The sequence below is a fragment of the Leucoraja erinacea genome, chromosome 13 (genome assembly GCF_028641065.1).
Source record: "Leucoraja erinacea ecotype New England chromosome 13, Leri_hhj_1, whole genome shotgun sequence".
NCBI lineage: Eukaryota > Metazoa > Chordata > Chondrichthyes > Rajiformes > Rajidae > Leucoraja > Leucoraja erinaceus.
In genome coordinates this window covers 33,137,426-33,157,558 of record NC_073389.1, presented here as the reverse complement: position 1 = coordinate 33,157,558, position 20,133 = coordinate 33,137,426, and the positions used below count along the sequence as shown (strand labels likewise).

General features: G+C 43.4%; 2 protein-coding genes across 2 annotated transcripts in view; one reads left to right on the top strand and one right to left on the bottom strand.

Moving 5' to 3' along the window:
• The window catches only part of rb1 (retinoblastoma 1), a 182,457-nt gene that overhangs the window by 66,768 nt on the left and 95,556 nt on the right, over positions 1-20,133 (bottom strand). The gene's annotated exons all lie outside the window — the stretch shown is intronic.
• Positions 1,219-3,273, top strand: LOC129702826 (lysophosphatidic acid receptor 6-like). The gene has a single exon (XM_055644842.1). It carries the CDS (start codon positions 1,770-1,772, stop codon positions 2,802-2,804), a length of 1,035 nt encoding a protein of 344 aa, XP_055500817.1. The 5' UTR covers positions 1,219-1,769; the 3' UTR covers positions 2,805-3,273.

The window sequence follows — 20,133 nt, the reverse complement described above, 5'->3', positions numbered from 1 at the left end:
GTCATTAGGTCATAAGTTATAGGAGCAGAATTAGGCTATTTGGCCCATCAAGTCTATTCCGCCATTCAATCATGGCTGATCTGTATCTCCCTCCTAACCCCATTCTCCTGCCTTCTCCCCATAACCCCTGACACCCATATAAATATTAAAGGGCAGTCACAGTGGCGCAGCGGTAGAGTTGCTGCCTTACAGCGAATGAAGCGCCGGAGACCCGGGTTCGATCCTGACTACGGGTGCTGTCTGTACAGAGTTTGTACGTTCTCCCTGTGACCTGCGTGGGTTTTATTCGAGATCTTCAGTTTCCTCACACTCCAAAGACGTACAGGTTTGTAGGTTAATTGGCTTGGTAAATGTAAAAATTGTCCCTAGTGGGTGTAGGATAGTGTTAATGTGCGGGGATTGCTGGTTGGAGCGGACCCGGTGTGCCAAAGGGCCTGTTTCCGCACTGTATCTCTAAATAATCAAGAATTTATATCTCTGCTTAAAAAAAATTCAATTGACTGCCTCCACAGGCTTCTGTGGCAAAGAATTCCACATTCACCACCCTCCGACTAAAGAAATTCCTCTTCCTTCCTTCCTTTAATTCTGAGGCTATGATCTCTAGTCCTAGGCTCTCCCACTTGTGAAAACATCCTCTCCACATCCATTCAATCCAAGCCTTCCACTATTCAGCACGTTTCAATGAGGCCGCCTTTCATTCTTCTGAACTCCAGCGAGTTACAGGCCCAGTGCCCTCAAACGCTCTTCATACGTTAACCCAGTGAGATGCAAAGGGGTGTGTATATGGTTGAAGTCCAAAATATTACCGGGATGCAATTTCATTACGAAGTGCGAATTATGAGGCGAATGGTGTGATTTTAAGAGTAGATGTGCATTTCGTAAATACTCCAAGATTCAAAGGTAAAAGAGATCGTCAGGTTCAAGTCTGAACAAGGTTCTTCAAAGATTGGTTATCGACTATATTTTTTCAGCATTTAAGTAGTTAACAGATCAGAAATCCCGTATTGTTAAATCTTTACGAGCATGGGGGGGTATTTGGTGTGCTCAGCAAATAAAACGGGTTCAGCCTAGTCTTTGTCCAATTCCGACCGTCTTCTTCTGACATCACCCTATTTGCATAGTTGAGACGTTTGGTACAGCCAATGAAATTTGCATTTGGGAGGAAAGCCAGCTCGGAACGATTTTCACAAAGCCGTGACATATTATCCGTATTCAGTTATTTCGTGCGGCCACTGTGGGAGTTGAAAAGCCTGTTCCACCGCCAGCAGCAAGGTAGACTTGTTTCGAGCTAAGAACCTTTGTTGCACAAGTCTGGCGAAGTGGAGGACAAATCTTGTTCGCCTCGGCTTAATATCGCAGCAAACTACCGAGCCACGATGTCATTGAACCAACTGAGCAACTCAGAAAACCAGGATTTATCTTTGTTCCACCTGAACTGTGGTCTGATTGTTCGGAACGGGATTTCTTTTGTGTAGCGGTATACCCCTGGTTAGCACAACGGTCCTCATTCCTCCCCCTGCCCAAGATTTTGATCCTCATCTGTTTAGCAGAAACTGGTAACCAGCATAACCGGGACTCAAACGGAACCAATGCTGAATGGGTAACCGGGAGCCCATTCCTTGCTTTAAATCACACGGCCGTCTTAAAAATCCAGGAAAATAAGCAACTTCACAGCACGGATGTATTCGCCGACGTAATTTGACCGTAATACTTACTCGAACAAAATCTCAAAAAGTGGTCGGAAAAAGAGCACCGTTTTCGCAGGAGTAATGCTCACTATGGCAGCCTCGAACACCACTGTTTGTGAACAGGATGACTCCTTTAAGTATACTTTGTACAGTAGCGTATACATAATGGTTTTCGCCGTCGGCCTCGTGTCAAACTGTGTGGCCCTGTATGTTTTGAGGTGCTCCTTAAAATTAAGAAACGAAACCATAACATATATGACAAACCTGGCCGTGTCAGACCTGCTGTTTGTCTTTACGCTGCCGTTTCGGATTTTCTACTACTCGAACCGGCACTGGCCCTTTGGGGATTTGCTGTGCAAAGTTTCGGGGACTCTGTTTCTCACGAACATGTATGGGAGTATCCTCTTCTTGACCTGCATTAGCGCCGATCGTTTTCTGGCTATCGTCCACCCTTTTAAATCGAGAATGCTGAGGACGAGGAGAAATGCTATCATTGTGTGCATTGCCGTGTGGCTGACCGTGCTGGCAGGAAGTGTTCCAGCGACTTTCTTGAAAACCACCAATTTAATAGGCAATAACACAGAAACCTGCTTTGAAAATTTTTCCAACGATACCTGGAAGAAATTTTTGTCAAAGATTGTAATATTTATCGAGATAGTCGGTTTTGTAATTCCGCTGTTGCTAAACATGTTCTGCTTTTCAATGGTGCTGAGGACTTTAAGACAGCCCATTACTCTTTCTCGTAGTAAGTTCAACAAGAAGAAAATCCTGCGAATGATTGTTGTCCATTTCCTCATTTTTGTCTGCTGCTTTGTGCCATACAATATAACCCTAGTGTTGTATTCGCTGGTAAGGACCGGAGCGGTGAGAAATTGCTCAGTGGTAACTGCAGTCAAAACAATGTATCCCATCACACTATGCTTTGCTGTCTCCAACTGCTGTTTTGACCCCATCGTTTATTATTTCACTTCTGAAACCTTTCAGAATTCAATCAAGAGGAAGTCTAAGTCCCTAAGGCTCAACTCTGATTTGGAATCCTTGCACACCACAGGCTTCCTCGCCAATAGTTTGCGGACATTGAAATCTAAAACACTTAGTTTAGACTCAACTGTTTAGTAACCAAGTACAAATTCTTATCATCACATTTTGATGCACGCAGATTATTTCTTTGAGTACGTGACCTACTACACTTGAAAACTACATTAATTATCGCCACCGTCAGTGGGGTGTGGTTAATGGTTAGCAAACAAGAGTTTTCGGTCTTTCGTCTAGGATTGAAAACGAATGGTTTATGTAGCGCTACCGTGGAAGCCATCGGGGGAAAGTGTAAAAGGGATACGTTGACGATGTAATATCCACATATTTTTTTAATGTTCACATTTAACTCAGTAAAAACCAGGTGAATAACAAATCTTAAAATGAGGTACAAAGGAACCATAGCCAGAGAAAATTTAGATCCCAAAGTATTGCTTTTACTGAGATCACTCATTTAAGATTTCTCTAACGATGAATTGTACAGTAATTATTATTAAAGGCATATTTTTAAACATTTGTATCTACATAAAAATAAATTAATGTTCTAACATCATATTTGGTACATGTTCTGTGAATGCATACAATGAAACTTTGCAATGCAATATTGCAAATCCAGCCAGGTAATTAACAATGGCAAGGATAAGAAACTGCAGATTCTGGTAAGGTGAAAGGTGGGACCACCTTTCCTTGTTGGTCTGGGAGGAGCGGGAGCGAGAGAAGAACTACGGGTCACAGAGGAGATGCAGGTGAAGGAGCCATCTATGACAGAAGGGGGGAAACTTACTAAAGAAAGACCATCCGAGGCAAAAGCTGTCTTACAAAGAGAACCATTGGCAATTTACAACACATAAAGTCTTGATTTGACTCCAATGTTGTACCAATCAAGAATGAGCCATACTAATCCCCTACGTCTCGCTCTGAGACATCAACATGAATTACGAGCAGGAGTAGGCCACTCTTCCCCCATAAGTCTATACTATTTAATAAGATCATGGCTGACCTGATTGTAACCTAAGCTAGGTCACCTTCCTGCTGTAAACTTTAAGTTTTGTTTAGATACAAGGCGGAAACGGACTGTTCAGCCCACTGCGTCCGCAATAACCTGTTCACACTAGTTCCATGTTATCCCAATTGCATCCAACATACCAGGGTCATTATACAGAGGCCGATTAACCTACAAATCTGCATGTCTTTGGAAAGTTGGAGGAAGCGGGAGAACCTGGAGGAAACCCACGTAGTCACAGGGAGAACGTACAAACTCTGCACAAACAGCACCCATGGCCAGGGTGGAACCGGGGTCTCTGGTACTGAGACAGCGGCTCTACCGCTGTACCACTGTGCTCTCATGTTAATCAAGAATTGATTGGGGTGGAAGATTGCAACCTTCACGTGGTCCACCCAGGTTCGACGAATGCAATCAACTTGGCGTGCACAATCAAATAAAACAAGTTGTCCCACAACTTTAGGCTGTGCATGCCATATGCAAGAAGAAGAATTGATTTGCTTCTATCTTAAGAGGAAATGCTAGTGCTTCAATAGTTCTTTGAGGAGAGTACCACAGTCATAAACATAAAAAAATTGCTTCATGTCTTAAATCAGGGGTCGGCAACCTACGGCCTACGGGCCGAATCCAGTATTTTTTACCTGAGGACCTCCGTCATCTCCAGTTCCTGGAAGGTGATTTCGGACTGAGGGTCGGGTGAAACTCGCTGAAAAAGACAGCCATAGCCCTGCGTGATCCTCCTCCCGGGTCCGAGGCCGTGGCGTCCAGGCGCGATAACACAAGGAGGCCTGCGCTGGTGGCCCGCAATGGCTGAGCCAAGCGCCAAGTTCAGGTTGTACCGCATCCTGCATAGCCGCGCACCGTCTGTATCTGGGCTTCACTGTCGGGATCGGGGTTGTCAGTAGGCCAGGGACGAGTGAGTACGATATTTGAGCCACCGCCTTCAGGACAGAGCCAAGGCAATGGTCCGTAGGTGCGCCGTTCGTGAACACCAGTAACGCCAGGCGTCCTCGAAGGGGGGGAATCCATGTGTTTTTGATGCCCGCCATCCGGGGCAGGATCCATGTGTGCATGTGATAGATGTGGCCCGCCATCCGCTCACAGACATGGGTCCTGGCCCCTATGCAGAACAAGGTTGCCAGCACCTGTCTTAAATGGCTAACTTTTAAAAAATAAAAGTGACTTGTTCCAGCACTCTGTAAATGAAAGTAGTCATGTTTAGTATTAGTTGCATATCCTTTGCATGCAATGACTGCGTGAAGTCTGCGATTCATGGACATCACCAGTTGCTGGGTGCCTTCTCTTGTGATGCTCTGCCAGGCCTGTATTGCAGCCATCTTTAGCATATGCTTGTTTTGGGGGCTAGTCCCCTTCAGTTTTCTCTTCAACAGATAAAAGGCATGCTCAATTGGGTTCAGATCGGGTGATTGACTTGGCCACTCAAGAATTGACATTTTTTTAGCTGTGAAAAACACCTTTGTTGCTTTAGCAGTATGTTTGGGATCATTGTCTTGCTGCAGAATGAACCGTCGGCCAATGAGTTTTGAGGCATTTGTTTGAACTTGAGCAGATAGGATATGTCTATACACCAGAATTCATTATGCTACTACCATCAGCAGTTGTATCATCAATGAAGATAAGTGAGCCAGTACTTTCAGCAGCCATACATGCCCAGGCCATAACATCCCCACCACCGTGTTTCACTGATGAGGTGGTATGCTTTGGATCTTGGGCAGTTCTTTCTCTCCACCATACTTTGCTCTTGCCATCACTCTGATATAAGTTAATCTGCGTCTCATCTGTCCATAAGATTTTTTTCCAGAACTGTGGTTGCTCTTTTAAAAACTTTTTGGCAAACGGTAACCTGGCCATCCTATTTTTGCGGCTAACCAGTGGTTTGCATCTTGCAGTGTACCCTCTGTATTTCTGTTCATGAAATCTTCTGCGGACAGTGGTCATTGACAAATCCACACCCGACTCCTGAAGAGTGTTTCTGATCTGTCGGACAGGTTACATTTACATTTCTAGATGCTTCCTTCCAGGCCTTTTACTGTATTAAGCTCTCATTGTCTCACAAGTTTCCCATTTTTGCCTTTAGCTATTGTCATCTAAAAGGCAGTCCAATATTATATTTTATGGAAATATGAAATACTTCCCAATGCTTTAAGACCGATTTACTTCCATATACCTTTATTTACACTGAATGTTTGCTCATTCACTTCTCAGTGTAATGAATGGCCTTTATTATTTTTATCTTTGTCATTTTTCAGTCTAAATCCATCTGATTTATGACCACCACCAAAAAATACCCTTCCATTTGCCCAGCTTCATTTCCTAAAACTAAAGCCAGAGTTATCCCCTCCCTTGTTGGGCTTGCAACAAATTGGATAAAAATATCATCTTGAAAGCAATTCAAGAATTTTGTTCCTTGTTCATCTTTTGTGCCACCTGAGCAATATGCGGACAATTAAAATCTGCCACTATTCTTGCCCTTTACTTAATGGCATTTGTTTTAGTTTTGGTTTGTCAGAAATTAGATTACTTATTTGCACTCCATTCTCCCTCAGACTGTTTGAAGGTTCGTAGTACATTCCCAATAATATGACTGCCCATTTTCTATTGTTTACTTCAACAAAAAAAGGGAAGGTCACATTATTGGGAATGTACTATGGACCTCCAAACAGTCTGAGGGAGATTGCTTCTGCAAATAAGCAATCTTATGTCTGACAAAAACAAAATTTAGTTGCATTTAATTAATCTTCTAACATAGCCTTCCTTCTGACAGCTGAGATTATTTATTGCCACCCATATGCCTTGTTCACTATAATACTTACAGTTGGGTATATACTACTTAGCACAGCCAGACACTATGTATATATTTAACCTTTATTTGCTCTGTTGGAGTGTTGGAGACCCTCAGCGGGTCAAGCAGCATCCCCGGAGAACATGGACAGGTAACAGATCAAGTTTGGACCCTTGGGACACAGTTTCTGTGTCTACCTGGTCCTATTGAGGCCTATACAGGTTCCAACTGGAACTGACCCAAGGTACCTACAATCTAAAGCCCTAATTCCTGCAACATTTGACAAGCCACTTATACACTGATCAGTGCACTTATACACTGATCTGTGGTACTAGAAATAATCCAGAGATAACCATATTTGCTGCTGTTTCTCTTTCCTAATCTACTGGTTTAATCCATCTGACTGGTTAACACACATCAAGAGCTTTTCATTGTATGTCGGTACATGTGACAATAAACTGAACTGAACCTGCAGGATCTCATTCCACTTTCAACCTACGTTGTTTGTACCTAGAAGGGCAATGCCCTCTGGCTGCTCACAATCTTCCAACAGAATATTTTGCAGCTGATAAATGATATAGTTGATGCTGCCATCATAGAGACAACATACTATCTGCAACAGTATCAGCAACTGCAGAAATAACCATCTGCTTCCCTAACCATAGGATCTCTTTTAATCATTGTTCTCTTATCTGCTGCTGTTAGCTTAGGCTCTGGCTGCACTGTCCGGGGGGAATCCACCCCCATCACTATTTTGCACTGAATGCTGGTTAGAGAGCCAAGATGCCCTCAAGGGTCTTGCATTACCAACCTGCTTCTTTGTATTTATCTAGCAGGCATTTATTCCTCCTCTCACTGCACGCTCTTGAGCTGTGTGGTGACTGCTTCCAAGGACATGCTATCAGGTCCTGTATTGCTTAAGAATATTCAGCTTCATAAATGGACCATTTGATGGCAGCTGTTGATCAAACTCTAAATATTAGAGCTCAAGTTATACCATCAGATGTAATCTCCCACACATTTGTCCAAGACAAGAGTCTGAGTTGCCTTGTCGTATCTCGTTCTGCTTAGATTAGCATGTTATACAGGAAGCAGAATTATTAGTTTGGTATTGTACTCAACTTTCTAAACTAATTTATCAATCCTGAGTGAGAGATCATGAGGGATTGTCCAACAGCTGCATATGAATGCAGATTTAAACAGTTATTGAAGCACTATGCTACAAATTACTCTCAACTATAGTTCACAACTAAAATAAAACATCTTAAAGAACAGCTATCATAAAGAAAGCTATAATAATTTAATTGTTTAACTATGTTATCCTTATTACAAGTATAATACAATTTTAGACAGTTTAAATTTATATTTTCTTTGAAATGTCATTATTATGAACAAGGTAGGTAATTATATTCACTTCTAATTAGATCAGAAAAATTTCCTTCATATGGAAGTAGATTCTCTGTTATTTTACAACTGAATTATCTTACATGTGGTAGTAGAATCGCTTTCATTTTACAACTGAATTATCTTACTAGGTAGAATTCAATCAGAGAAAAATAAGACCTCTGAAGTGATCTCTAAACTTCATCAACATCTTCCAATCTACCTCACCAAAACACTACATTTATCAGTGACAATGTAAACATTTGACACTCTTCCCAGGTGCTTAGAATCCCAATGGTAACAGCAACTTTATGTATATTTACTCTCTCAGAAGGGCAATTTTATTTAGAAAGTCTGCCGTTCCTTTATACACATGAATATTTTTGATTTGTTTTATCTGATAAGATGAGGCTATGGTTGTCACAGCACCAAAGTAAAGATGCATTACGATAAATGGAAATGAGAAAGCAGATTAATTTTAAATTGCAGAGGATGCAGAGGAGAGATTAGAATAGAAAATAGGTGCAGTAGAAGGCCATTCGGCCCTTCGTCCCTAATCAATAAACCGTGCCTGCCTTCTCCCCATATTCCACTAGCCCCTAGAGCTCTATCTAACTCCTTCTTAAATCCATCCAGTGATTTGGCCTCCACTGCCCTCTGTGGCAGGGAGTTCCACAAATTCACAACTCTCTGGGTGAAAAAGTTTTTTCTCACCTCAGTCTTAAATGGCCTCCCCTTTATTCTAAGACTGTGGCCCCTGGTTTGCCCAACATTGGGAACATTTTTCCTGCATCTAGCTTGTCCTTTTATAATTTTATATGTTTGTATAAGATCCCCCTCATCCTTCTAAACTCCAGTGAATACAAGCCTAGTCTTTTCAATCTTTCCTCATATGACAGTCCCGCCATCCCAGGGATCAATCTCGTGAACCTACGCTGTACTGCCTCAATCACAAGGATGTCCTTCCTCAAATTAGGAGACCAAAACTGTACGCAATACTCCAGATGTGGTCTTACCAGAGCCCTATACAACTGCAGAAGAACCTCTCTACTCCTATGCTGAAATCCTCTTGTTATGAAGGCCAACATTCCACTAGCTTTCTTCACTGCCTGCTGTACCTGCACGACAACTTTCAAAGACACCCAGGTCTCGCTGTACCTCCCCCTTACCTAACCTAACCTAATTGAGATAATAATCTGCCCCCTTGTTTTTGCCACCAAAGTGGATAACCTCACATTTAGCTATATTATACTGCATCTGCCACGCATCTGCCCACTCACTCAACCTGTCCAGGTCACCCTGCAACCTCCTAACATCCTCTTCACAGTTCACACTGCCACCCAGCTTTGTGTCATCCGCAGACTTCCTAGTGTTGCTCCTAATTCCCTCTTCCAAATCATTAATATATATGGTAAACAGTTGCAGCCCCAACACCGAGCCTTGCGGCACTCCGCTCGCCACTGCCTGCCATTCTGAAAAGGACCGTTCACTCCTACTCTTTGCTTCCTGTCTGCCAACCAATTTTCTATCCACATCAACACCCTACCATGTGCTCTAATTTTAGTCACCAGTCTCCCGTGCTAGACTTATCAAAGGCTTTCTGAAAGTCTAGATACACTACACCCACTGGCTTCCCTTCATCCATTTTACTTGTCACATCCTCAAAAAATTCCAGAAGATTAGTCAAGCATGATTTTCAAGAAATCCTTAACGTCTATTGAGTGGCGGTCACACAATAAAGTGAATTTCTCACAAGGTTCAGAAGAGAACGTAGAGAAACAATGCTTAGAGCTCCGCAACAACCCAGATTTGGTTATCAAACCCGCTGACAAGGGAGGTGCCGTGGTAGTCTGGCGCGCCGATCTCTACAAAGCTGAGGCCACGCGCCAACTCTCGGACACCTGCTCCTACTTACCCCTGGACCATGACCCCACTGACGAGCACCAGGCCACCATCTCCAGCACCATCACCAACTTCATCCACTCCAATGCCCTACCCGACCGAGCCTCCAACCCCATCGTCCAATCACTCTACACCTCCATCCCCCACCACGATGGTCTCATAGCCCTCCGGTTCTTCCTCGACCAGAGAAGCAACCTATACCCAGCCACTGACACTCTCCTCCGCCTAGCGGAGTTGGTCCTTACCCTCAATAACTTCACGTTCGACTCCTCCCATTTCCTCCAAATACAAGGCGTAGCTATGGGCACACGCATGGGCCCCAGCTATGCCTGCCTATTTGTAGGTTACGTCGAGCAATCCTTGTTCAATACATACCAGGGCCCCATCCCCGACCTCTACCTCCGCTACATCGACGACTGCTTTGGTGCCACCTCCTGCACCCGCACACAACTGACTGACTTCATCCACTTCACCACTAACTTCCATCCGGCACTCAAATACACCTGGACCATTTCCGACACTTCCCTACCATTCCTTGACCTCACTATCTCCATTGCAGGTGATAGACTTCTGACCGACATACACTACAAACCCACTGACTCCCATGGCTATCTGGACTACACTTCTTCCCACCCTGCTTCCTGTAAGGACTCCATCCCCTACTCCCAATTCCTCCGTCTACGCCGCTCCACAGATGAGGCGTTCCACACCAGGACATCTGAAATGTCCTCATTATTCAGGGAACGGGGGTTCCCCTCCTCCACCATAAATGAGGCTCGCACCAGGGTCTCTTCCATACCCCGCAACACTGCTCTCTCTCCCCATCCCCCCACTCGCAACAAGGGCCGAGTCCCCCTAGTCCTCACCTTTCACCCCACCAGCCGTCACATACAAAAAGTAATCCTCCGTCAGTTTCTCCACCTCCAACGTGACCCCACCACTCGCCACATCTTCCCATCTCCCCCCATATCTGCCTTCCGCAAAGACCGCTCCCTCCATAACTCCCTTGTCAATTCTTCCCTTCCCTCTCGTACCACCCCCTCCCCGGGCACTTTCCCTTGCAACCGCAAGAGATGCAACACTTGTCCCTTTACCTCCCCCCTCGACTCCGTTCAAGGACCCAAGCAATCGTTCCAGGTGCGACAGAGGTTTACCTGCATCTCTTCCAACCTCATCTATTGCGTCCGCTGCTCTAGATGTCAGCAGATCTATATCGGTGAGACCAAGCGGAGGTTGGGCGATCGTTTCGCCGAACACCTCCGCTCGGTCCGCAATAACCAAGCTGACCTCCCGGTGGCTCAGCACTTCAACTCCCCCTCCCACTCCGTCTCCGACCTCTCTGTCCTGGGTCTCCTCCTTGGCCACAGCGAGCAGCACCGGAAATTGGAGGAACAGCACCTCGTATTCCGTTTGGGGAGTCTGCATCCCGGGGGCATGAACATCGAATTCTCCCAATTTTGTTAGTCCTTGCTGTCTCCTCCCCCTCCTCAGCCCCCCTGCTGTCTCCTCCCATCCCCCAGCCTTCGGGCTCCTCCTCCTTTTCCCTTTCTTGTCCCCGCCTACCCCCGTCCCCGATCAGTCTGAAGAAGGGTTTCGGCCCGAAACGTTGCCTATTTCCTTCGCTCCATAGATGCTGCCGCACCCGCTGAGTTTCTCCAGCTTTTTTGTGTAACCTTCGATTCTCCAGCATCTGCAGTTCCCTCTTAAACAATGCTTAGAGCTCAATTGTTTTGACAAAAACTAAAATGGCCATCAGTGAATAGGCTATTGATCATATAGCTCGCTAACTGTCTACTACCACATCTTACATCACTTTACAGATGATTGAGAATGCACTTCTTATTGAGAATGACCATTCATTAGATTGGATTTATACGGCTTTTGGAGACAAGACACCAGGAAATGTTCTACATTGTCTGTTTGTGACCATACTGAATCAACTTGGTATAGCTAGTATCAGAATACATAACAAAGTACTGCAACCAAGGGTAGCACATTGGTGCAGCTGGTGGGGCTGCTGCCTCACAGTGCTAGAGACCCAGGGTTTACCAGAACTCTGCCTGAATTAGAGAGTATTGAGTACAGGTCTACCACTAATTTCCCGGCACTCTTGGTTCCAGAGCCTTGCCGTATTATCCGTTTTTCCGGACCAACAGAGGTCACGTTGGGGTGGACCAGGTACCAACCCGCAAAATCGGCATCACAAATCGGCTATGGGAACGGATCTGCTGGCTCCGGCTGGGCTGGAGTTCCAGAGCCCCGGCCGCAGGCGGCAAATTCAACCAGCCAATGGCCGCGGAAGTCAACAACTGCAATGGACCTGCCGGTTCTGGCCGGGCAGGAGGCAGCAAATTCGACCCATCGATCGGCACAAAAGTTCTGATGAGGTAGAGATTGGCCGCCTTACCTGGCCTAGACGCCACATTTACAGGGGGACTTGAAGTGCGCGTGGATCTGTATACGAAGAGGTTGGACAAACTTGGATTATTTACAATGGAGTGTTGGAGGCTGATGGGTGACCTAATAGAAAATATAAATATATAGAAATATAGAAATAGATACAATTATCAGAGGAAAATATAGGGTGGACAGTCTGACTCTTTTTCCCCCAGGGTGGATTTGTGATAGACTAGAAGGCACAGCTTTATTGTGAGAGAGGAAACGTTTAAAGGAGGTGTGTGGGGAAATGTTTTTATTTACCCAGAAATTGATGGAATGGAAACATACACAACAGAGGCATTTAAGAGGCTTTCGATTAGTTTAACGACATCAATTAGGGCCCAGACATGTTTTGCGCTGTTTTGATCTATCTTCTAACAAAAGTGGTTAATGTGCTTGCTACTGTTTTATACACAGTATAAAAGCACAGTAAAGGATCTCCCATAGCTATTCTAAAAGTATGAATATTAGACTCAACTATATCTATCTTGACAACTGTCTTTAAGCCTGTCATACTAGAAGCAGAATTCATAGATAAAGTCATCAAATAAATAGTAAGAAGTTACTAGAAAATTGTACATTGCTGAAGAAAGAGAGAGGAAATGTGAATTATAAGCTGGAGCCTTTAACAATTCACTCCTTTCAACATCTTCTCCTGAGCTAAAGGTGCAAAGCTAGAGATTGACATGCTGAATATAGCACCAGTTTCGTCATCCTAATCAATCTTGGCCACACAAACTAGGCAGCAATATCAAGAAAAAAGTAACTCATGCAAGCACATGGCACATCAGAGAATACAAAGAGTTGCCAAGATTAGAGAGGGAAAGGAGAATAGTGTGAGAATTCTGAGATACAGGGAAATCACAGGAAACAACGGAGGAAGGAGACAACGTGCAAAAGTTCTTCATATTTGAAAATAAACACAGATGAGATAATTATCGAGTTGAATGACTTATTTTGAGAGTTTGCACCACAAAGTTGAAGTATACATACACTGGAATGGTTGATAGGAAATGGTTGCTTAATTAATTATGAAAGAATCTTATCTTTAAATGTGGATATTATCTGCACATAGTTGCAACAGTAATTCAGTAAACTGCCCCCTCGGGTTGAAGAGATATAGTCAATAAACACTGACATTTCAACAACATTCACATCTGAGAAACAAATTTTAAAAACTTTAGAATTCTATTCTAGAGAGATGTGGGTGCCGAGTCATTAAGTATATTGATGACTTTGCTAAGTAGATTTTTGGACCTCTGAGAAATTAAGAGTTGCGGTATGAACAAGAAAGTAGATTTGAAGGGCTAACAATCATGATCTTACTTAATGACAGAACATCCGGAAGTGGCGGCGCTGTTGAACAGCTGTGGCTCACCTGCAGTCCGTCTGCTTTTACTTTTTGTTGTTGTTTTTTTTAATCTTGTTTTAGTTAAATTTTAGTTTATTAGGTTGTGTTATTGGTGGGGGGGTGAAACATGTTTTTTTGTCTCTTCCTTCGGGGGAATGTGACTTTTTCCTTGTCGTATCCCCCTTCTCTGCCTCCGTTTGCGCTGAGGCCTAATGGCGGAGTTGGCGGCCTCCAACCTGCGACCGACCTCGAGGCTCCGGAGGCAGAGCCAGCCAGGACTTACAACGCGAGGCTGGCTGACTTCGGGGCTGAGGCGGCGGCGGCCCGACTCGCCGATGCGGCGTTCCAGCTTTCGGCAGAGGCCCGACTCGGAGCTGAGGCTGCGGGACTTGGAGCTGAGGCAGCAGAACTCGGAGCTTTCGGCAGCGACCCGACTCGCTGAGGCGGCGGGACTCGGAGCTGAGGAGGCGGGACTCGGAGCTGAGGCAGCGGTTGCCCGACTCGCTGAGGCGGCGTTCCAGCTTTCGGCAGCGGGCCCGACTCGGAGCTGAGGTTGTGGCTAGCCGACTCGGAGCGGAGACAGCGTTCCGGCTTTCGGCAGCGGCGACATCACTACGGAGGTCCGCTGGACTGGAGGGCGGCATCTTCGGCCTGGATCGCCTCAGCGCAGAGGGAGAACAAGGAGGGAAGAGACAGAGACTAAGACTTTTGCCTCCATCACAGGACGACAGATAGCACAATGGGCTAAGAGTTCGGCTGGTGACCGGAGGGTAGCCGGTTCAAATCCCGCTTGGAGTGCATACTGTCGTTGTGTCCTTGGGCAAGACACTTCACCCACCTTTGCCTGTAATGGAATGTTACGGCGGCAGGCGCGGGCACACCGCGACGCCCTGTGTCTCCCTTTCAAGGGAGATGCTAAAAAAAATGCATTTCGTTGTCTCTGTACTGTACACTGACAATGACAATAAATTGAATCATTTCATTTCATTTCAGGATGTGCTTGGTGAACTCACTGTGGTGGATGTTAATTTATGTTAATTGTATGTTTTGTTATTTATCATTATTGTGTATGACTGCAGGCAACAACATTTTGTTCGGACCGAAAGGTCTGAATGACAATAAAGGAATCAAATCAAATCAAAAGCTCTTGTGGTTCAATGCTCCAGTTTTTGCTATTAATGCTCCACTTTCAGCTTCCATGTCTTTAGTTACCATGACCCCAAAGCTGTAGAATTCCATTCCATAGCCACTCTGCTTCTCTCTTCTTGAAGCAACTCCTTAAAACTTACCTCTGCTCAAATTTCATCTCTCCCAGTATCTCCTTATATATCTTATCAAAAAGGTTTATCAGAAGATGGTCCTGTGAAATTTTGTCTGTGCTTTTCCAACAGAGTGTTGGTGTTTACTTTTTATAGAAATGTTACATCTGGATTTCAAATGAGTTGCTTGTGGCTAATATGCTGATAACTGGCCTCTCTGAATGTGCACCCTCATTATCTGCAAGAGATAGGAACATGAACTTCCCACAGATAACAAAAGATGCAGATGCCACTGAGGCCAACTGTTATGTAACCAATAAAACTGCCACAAAAATTAATATAAATATGCCCTGTAATGTTCTAAAACTATTAACGCATTAAAATAACATAATTGACTGATGTAGACAGCAATGATGCATTGTCTATTGTCAAAACAAAAGTTATAACCCAACAAATGTTGCCAAAAATCAAATGCATTTTTAATTCAATTTTTCTCTTTCTACTGAGATTCTAATTATTTACAAATAATTTATCTTTCTACTCTGATTCTAATTATTTACAAATCCCACATTATCATTGTTACTATGTTTGACCTTTGGGATAAGCTAACTTTCTGTATGAATACTGTGTTCATTACTTAAGGCATCTGATCTCATCTATTTACCAAACTGAGTTTCTTCTTACATACAAGAAAACACATACAGGGTCCATTAAAAAATTATGTACAGTACAAATCTATTTTGGCCAAGCATCGTGTCCCCAATGGCTTGTACTATGGGCTTATGGTCAGGACCTACAGTTGTTGTGGTCAGACATTGATAATATGAGGGGATATAGGCTTGAAGCCAAAATGTTCACATGAAAACAAATCAGGCAAGAGGTGAAGGCTAATTATATCTCTTAAATAAAACAAAGCCCATTATTTTTGACAATACATTACATGCTATACAAACTATAGAATTTTGCATTGGAGATTCACAGGGATTCCCCAGGACTATGTTCTGTTTGTTAGGAGAATTTGGCTAAATTTGGATTGTCTTTTGAAATTGAGGGGTAATTTAATTGAGATTAATACTATTGTGAGGTTCAAGGACAGATTCTCTATCTCTTTATAGTCTTGTGTTCTCTTCATAACTTACCTTTCTCCCTATGTTTGTGTCATGGCTTCAAATTCAGTGTTATCATAGCAGTTTTTGTAGCAAATGTAAAACTTTACCAGCCCACCACTGTCCCTGTGGAATACCAATCATTTCTTTCTGCTAATCTGAAAAAGACGCATTTGTGCATATTCCGGGTCCTCATAGCCTGTCGCTCTCAATCTGTGCCAACATGTTATCTCCCAAAACATGAGCTTTTATTTCCATAGTAATCTTTGATGTGGCAATTTACTATATGCCTTTTGGAAAGTTAAGTACTATTTATCTTTTAACAACAGCATATTATTTCTTGTAAATTATTTTTTTAATGAGTATAACAATAAAATGATAAATTGCATAATTTCACAAGAGATATGGAAAGGTAAAGAAGTTATAGAAAGTTAGTAGGTTTAGTTTTGATACCCCTATCTTACAGTAGATCATTTATTCACTTTCATCAACTGTTTAAAAAAAGAATACAAACTTTTCATATTTTGTTGGGGCTGGAAGGTTAGATAGTTAAAGTTTATAAGCTTGCCTAATGGAGGTCACCCTGGGGTGGGGAGGGTTGGGAAGCTGCAGAAGATTCATCAAAGACTCTGAGTTGACTTGACTTGACTTGACTTGAGTCAAATTCTGGAAAGACTTATTTCCACAATTGTATAAAAAACAAATTGGGATTAGAGAGGATTATGGTGCAACATTGAATACAATTAAAAAAATGATTGGAGATGACTCAGAAGATACGCTTCATCATGGTTGAAGTGGACTTGCATGAGCATGTATCAGTCAGGCGCCAAGAATCTGACAGAGTTTTTGAGGTAATTTACTTATATGACTCTCTAACCTATCAGCCCCTCCATCAACCAATCTATTACCCAACCAACTTCCCAACATAACTAATGGTTTCCCAGAAAATTACTGCTTTGTCTTCCAACATGGTTTCCCCTTCCTCCTCGGCAGCTCAATAAAGCTAATACTGGGAAGACCAACAAATTTGAATGCTCTTTTATTCCTTTGAGACTTAATTTTAAATTCAATAAAATATGAAATAAGTTTACCTAATAACAACTGGGGCAGCATGGTGGTGCAGAGGCAGAGTTGCTGCCTTACAGCACCGGAGACTCAGGTTCGACCCCAACTATTATTGCTGTCTGTACGGAGTTTATACTTTCTCCCCATGACCGCTTGGGTTTTTTCCGAGATCTTCGGTTTCCTCCCACATTCCAAAGACGTACAGGTCTGTAGGTTAATTAGGTGTGTGTGTGTGTGTGTGTGTGTGTGTGTGTGTGTTAGCGTGCGGGGATCGCTGGTCGGTGTGGACTGGGAGGGCCGAAGGGCCTGTTTCCACGCTGTATCTCTAAACTAAACTGATCCCAATCTACGGTACACAAAAAAGCTGGAGAAACTCAGCGGGTGCAGCAGCATCTATGGAGCGAAGGAAATAGGCAACGTTTCGGGCCGAAACCCTTCTTCAGACCCCAATCTACCCTCCCTAGCACCTGCCTAATGACATTGTAATCTGCTTTGCCCCAATTAATATCTACCCCCAAATTAAAGACCCATCCCTATTGAAAACAATCTTAAAACTTTTGGAGTTGTGATCACTATCTCCAAAATGCTCTTCCACCGTAACACCAGTCATCTAGCCAGGCTTGTTTCCTAATACAATGTCCAGTATGGTCCCTCCTTCATGCAGAGGTGATCCCAATGGTCAAAACTTCTGAATCAGTCCCCCACACCAACTGCTCAACCATGCAATCATCAGCCATATCCTCCCATTGCTGCCCTCACTAGCACATCGCACAGCTAGTAATCCAGAGACTACCATCCTTGAGGTCCTCCATTTTAACCTTTAACTTTTCCTACTAATGTCATTTGTGCCAATGTGCACGACTTCTGGCTGCTCAGAATGAATAACTAAAACTGTAAACAATTCCAAATGTCCTTTCCACTATTTCTTATCTTCAGAGGTAACTTAGATATACTAATTGTTATTTGTTGGGCCATTTCATCCAGAGGTCCTTTGCAAATACTATAAAGTCAAGCGAATGAATATTTTCCTAGGTTCCCTCACGAGAACTAAGGAAATTACTTCAAAGAATCTTACCAATTTCTACCAATGCACTGTGGAACACGAGCTTCCGGGGATGCACGCAACTTAGTTTGGCAACTGCTCTGCCCAAGATCACAAGAAATTGTAGAGAGTATTGGATACAGCCAAGTCCATCATGCAAAGCAGCCTCCCACCTGTTGTACTTGTGAACGGGGTAATTATACTCATGCCTAGATTGATGGCCAGGTGTCAGAGATTATGGGGCGAAGGCAGGAGAATGGGGTTAGGAGGGAAGATAGATCAGCCATGATCAAATGGTGGCATAGACGTGATGAGCCGAATGGCCTAATTCTGCTCCTATCACATGATATGTAACGTTTTTCTTTGTATCTCAGTACGTGTCAATAATAAACCAATAAACTCTCTTTTAATGAGTGCAGAAAGGTTTGTCAGCAGCACCACCAGACACGCCTAAAAATGAGGAATGCAAATGTGCAAATAGCAAATAAAAAGCATGCAATTGACAGGGCTAAGCACCTCACAAGTATCAAGATCTGCTCGTAGCTCTCCAATCCTGCCGCATCTATTCATGAATAGTTAAAAAAGTCAAGCTGCCGGAATAACTCGGTGGGTCCGGCAGGAGGACATGGCTAGGTGGACAAACAGCAGGAGAGCAGCAGGAATCAGAGGGGAGGATCGTGAGAGAGGGTCTCACAGAACTAGTGTCGGAGAGTGGTGAAGAATTTCTTCGAAGTAGGCATGCCTTGATAGATGGTGGTAGACACTTAAACATCTAACAGGTAATGGTGGTTAAAATAACACATTCCTCAGTTATGGTGGGATCAGCAGACCACGGTTTAAGACAAAACTATCCGCTGTCCATAAACTTAGGTGAATTAGCCACAAGTGCTATGGCTTCATGAGCAGGTCAGAGGCCAGATATCCTGCAATGAATGACTCACCTCCTTAGACCTAGCAGAAAATGTACAAGCACAAATTAGTGTGATAAAATACTCTCCATTTGGCTGGATGAGCAGCATCAATAACACGGAAGCTTGACTGTACACGATCCACATTTATTCCCCTCCAGCACCAGCTACAATAATGCACCACAATCACTCATCTAGGCTGTTCTGACAACCCTCACCATGAGAAGGACAAGAATTTGGATGCATGGGAACACTACCACTTCTGTATTCCAAATCACATACACTGAATAGATATCACTTTTCCTTCATTATTGCCAAGTAAAAACCCTGGAAGTGCCTCCCCGGCAATGAGGGTACAAAATGGAATGCAGCTGCACAGACAGATGGCTCACCGCCATCTCCTCTAGAGCAATAGAGATGGGCATATATGCTGGCCTTATGCAAAATGAAACCAAAATCCTTTATTATCGCTTCTCAAGCAACTGTTATTTTGTCACATGTATATTTCCATATTTTCTTATGAAATTTAAGTCATTTTAACCCATTGAGTCTAGCAAAATCACATATATTTTCTGCGTAACCTATTCTCCCCATATTCCCATCAACACACCCCTAACTCTACCAACTACTTACACACAAGTGGAATTTACAGGAGCCAATGAACTTACAACTCTTTTGGCTGTCACACTGTGTCACACTAAACATGGCCAGAAATCATAGAGCATTTTTCTCTTGACCTAAAGAAGTGTGGTCATCTCACCTGCTTTCACTGTATTCCCAGTCTTACTCCCAAGCTACAACAAATTAAAAATTCTATTGAAAATTAACTCAATCATGGACATTTAACAGTTAACAAAGGGTTCAATTATATAACTTGCCTTTCAAAATACACCAGCTTCGCAATAAATTGTACAAACAGCATCTGACCAAAGTTCAAATGCAAAACCCTGGAAAAAGCGTAATTGAAAAGCAAACCAACTTTGAATTTTGAATGTTGAATTTTCAATAGAATCAAATACAACTGCATTTCAGGGCTCAGACAGAGCATGATCAATCTACACTCAAAATGGTAAATACTAAACTTATCTGTTCATACTTGTGGTTGTGAGTAAACCTTTTCATTTCACCTTTGCACTTTTAAAATGGGTA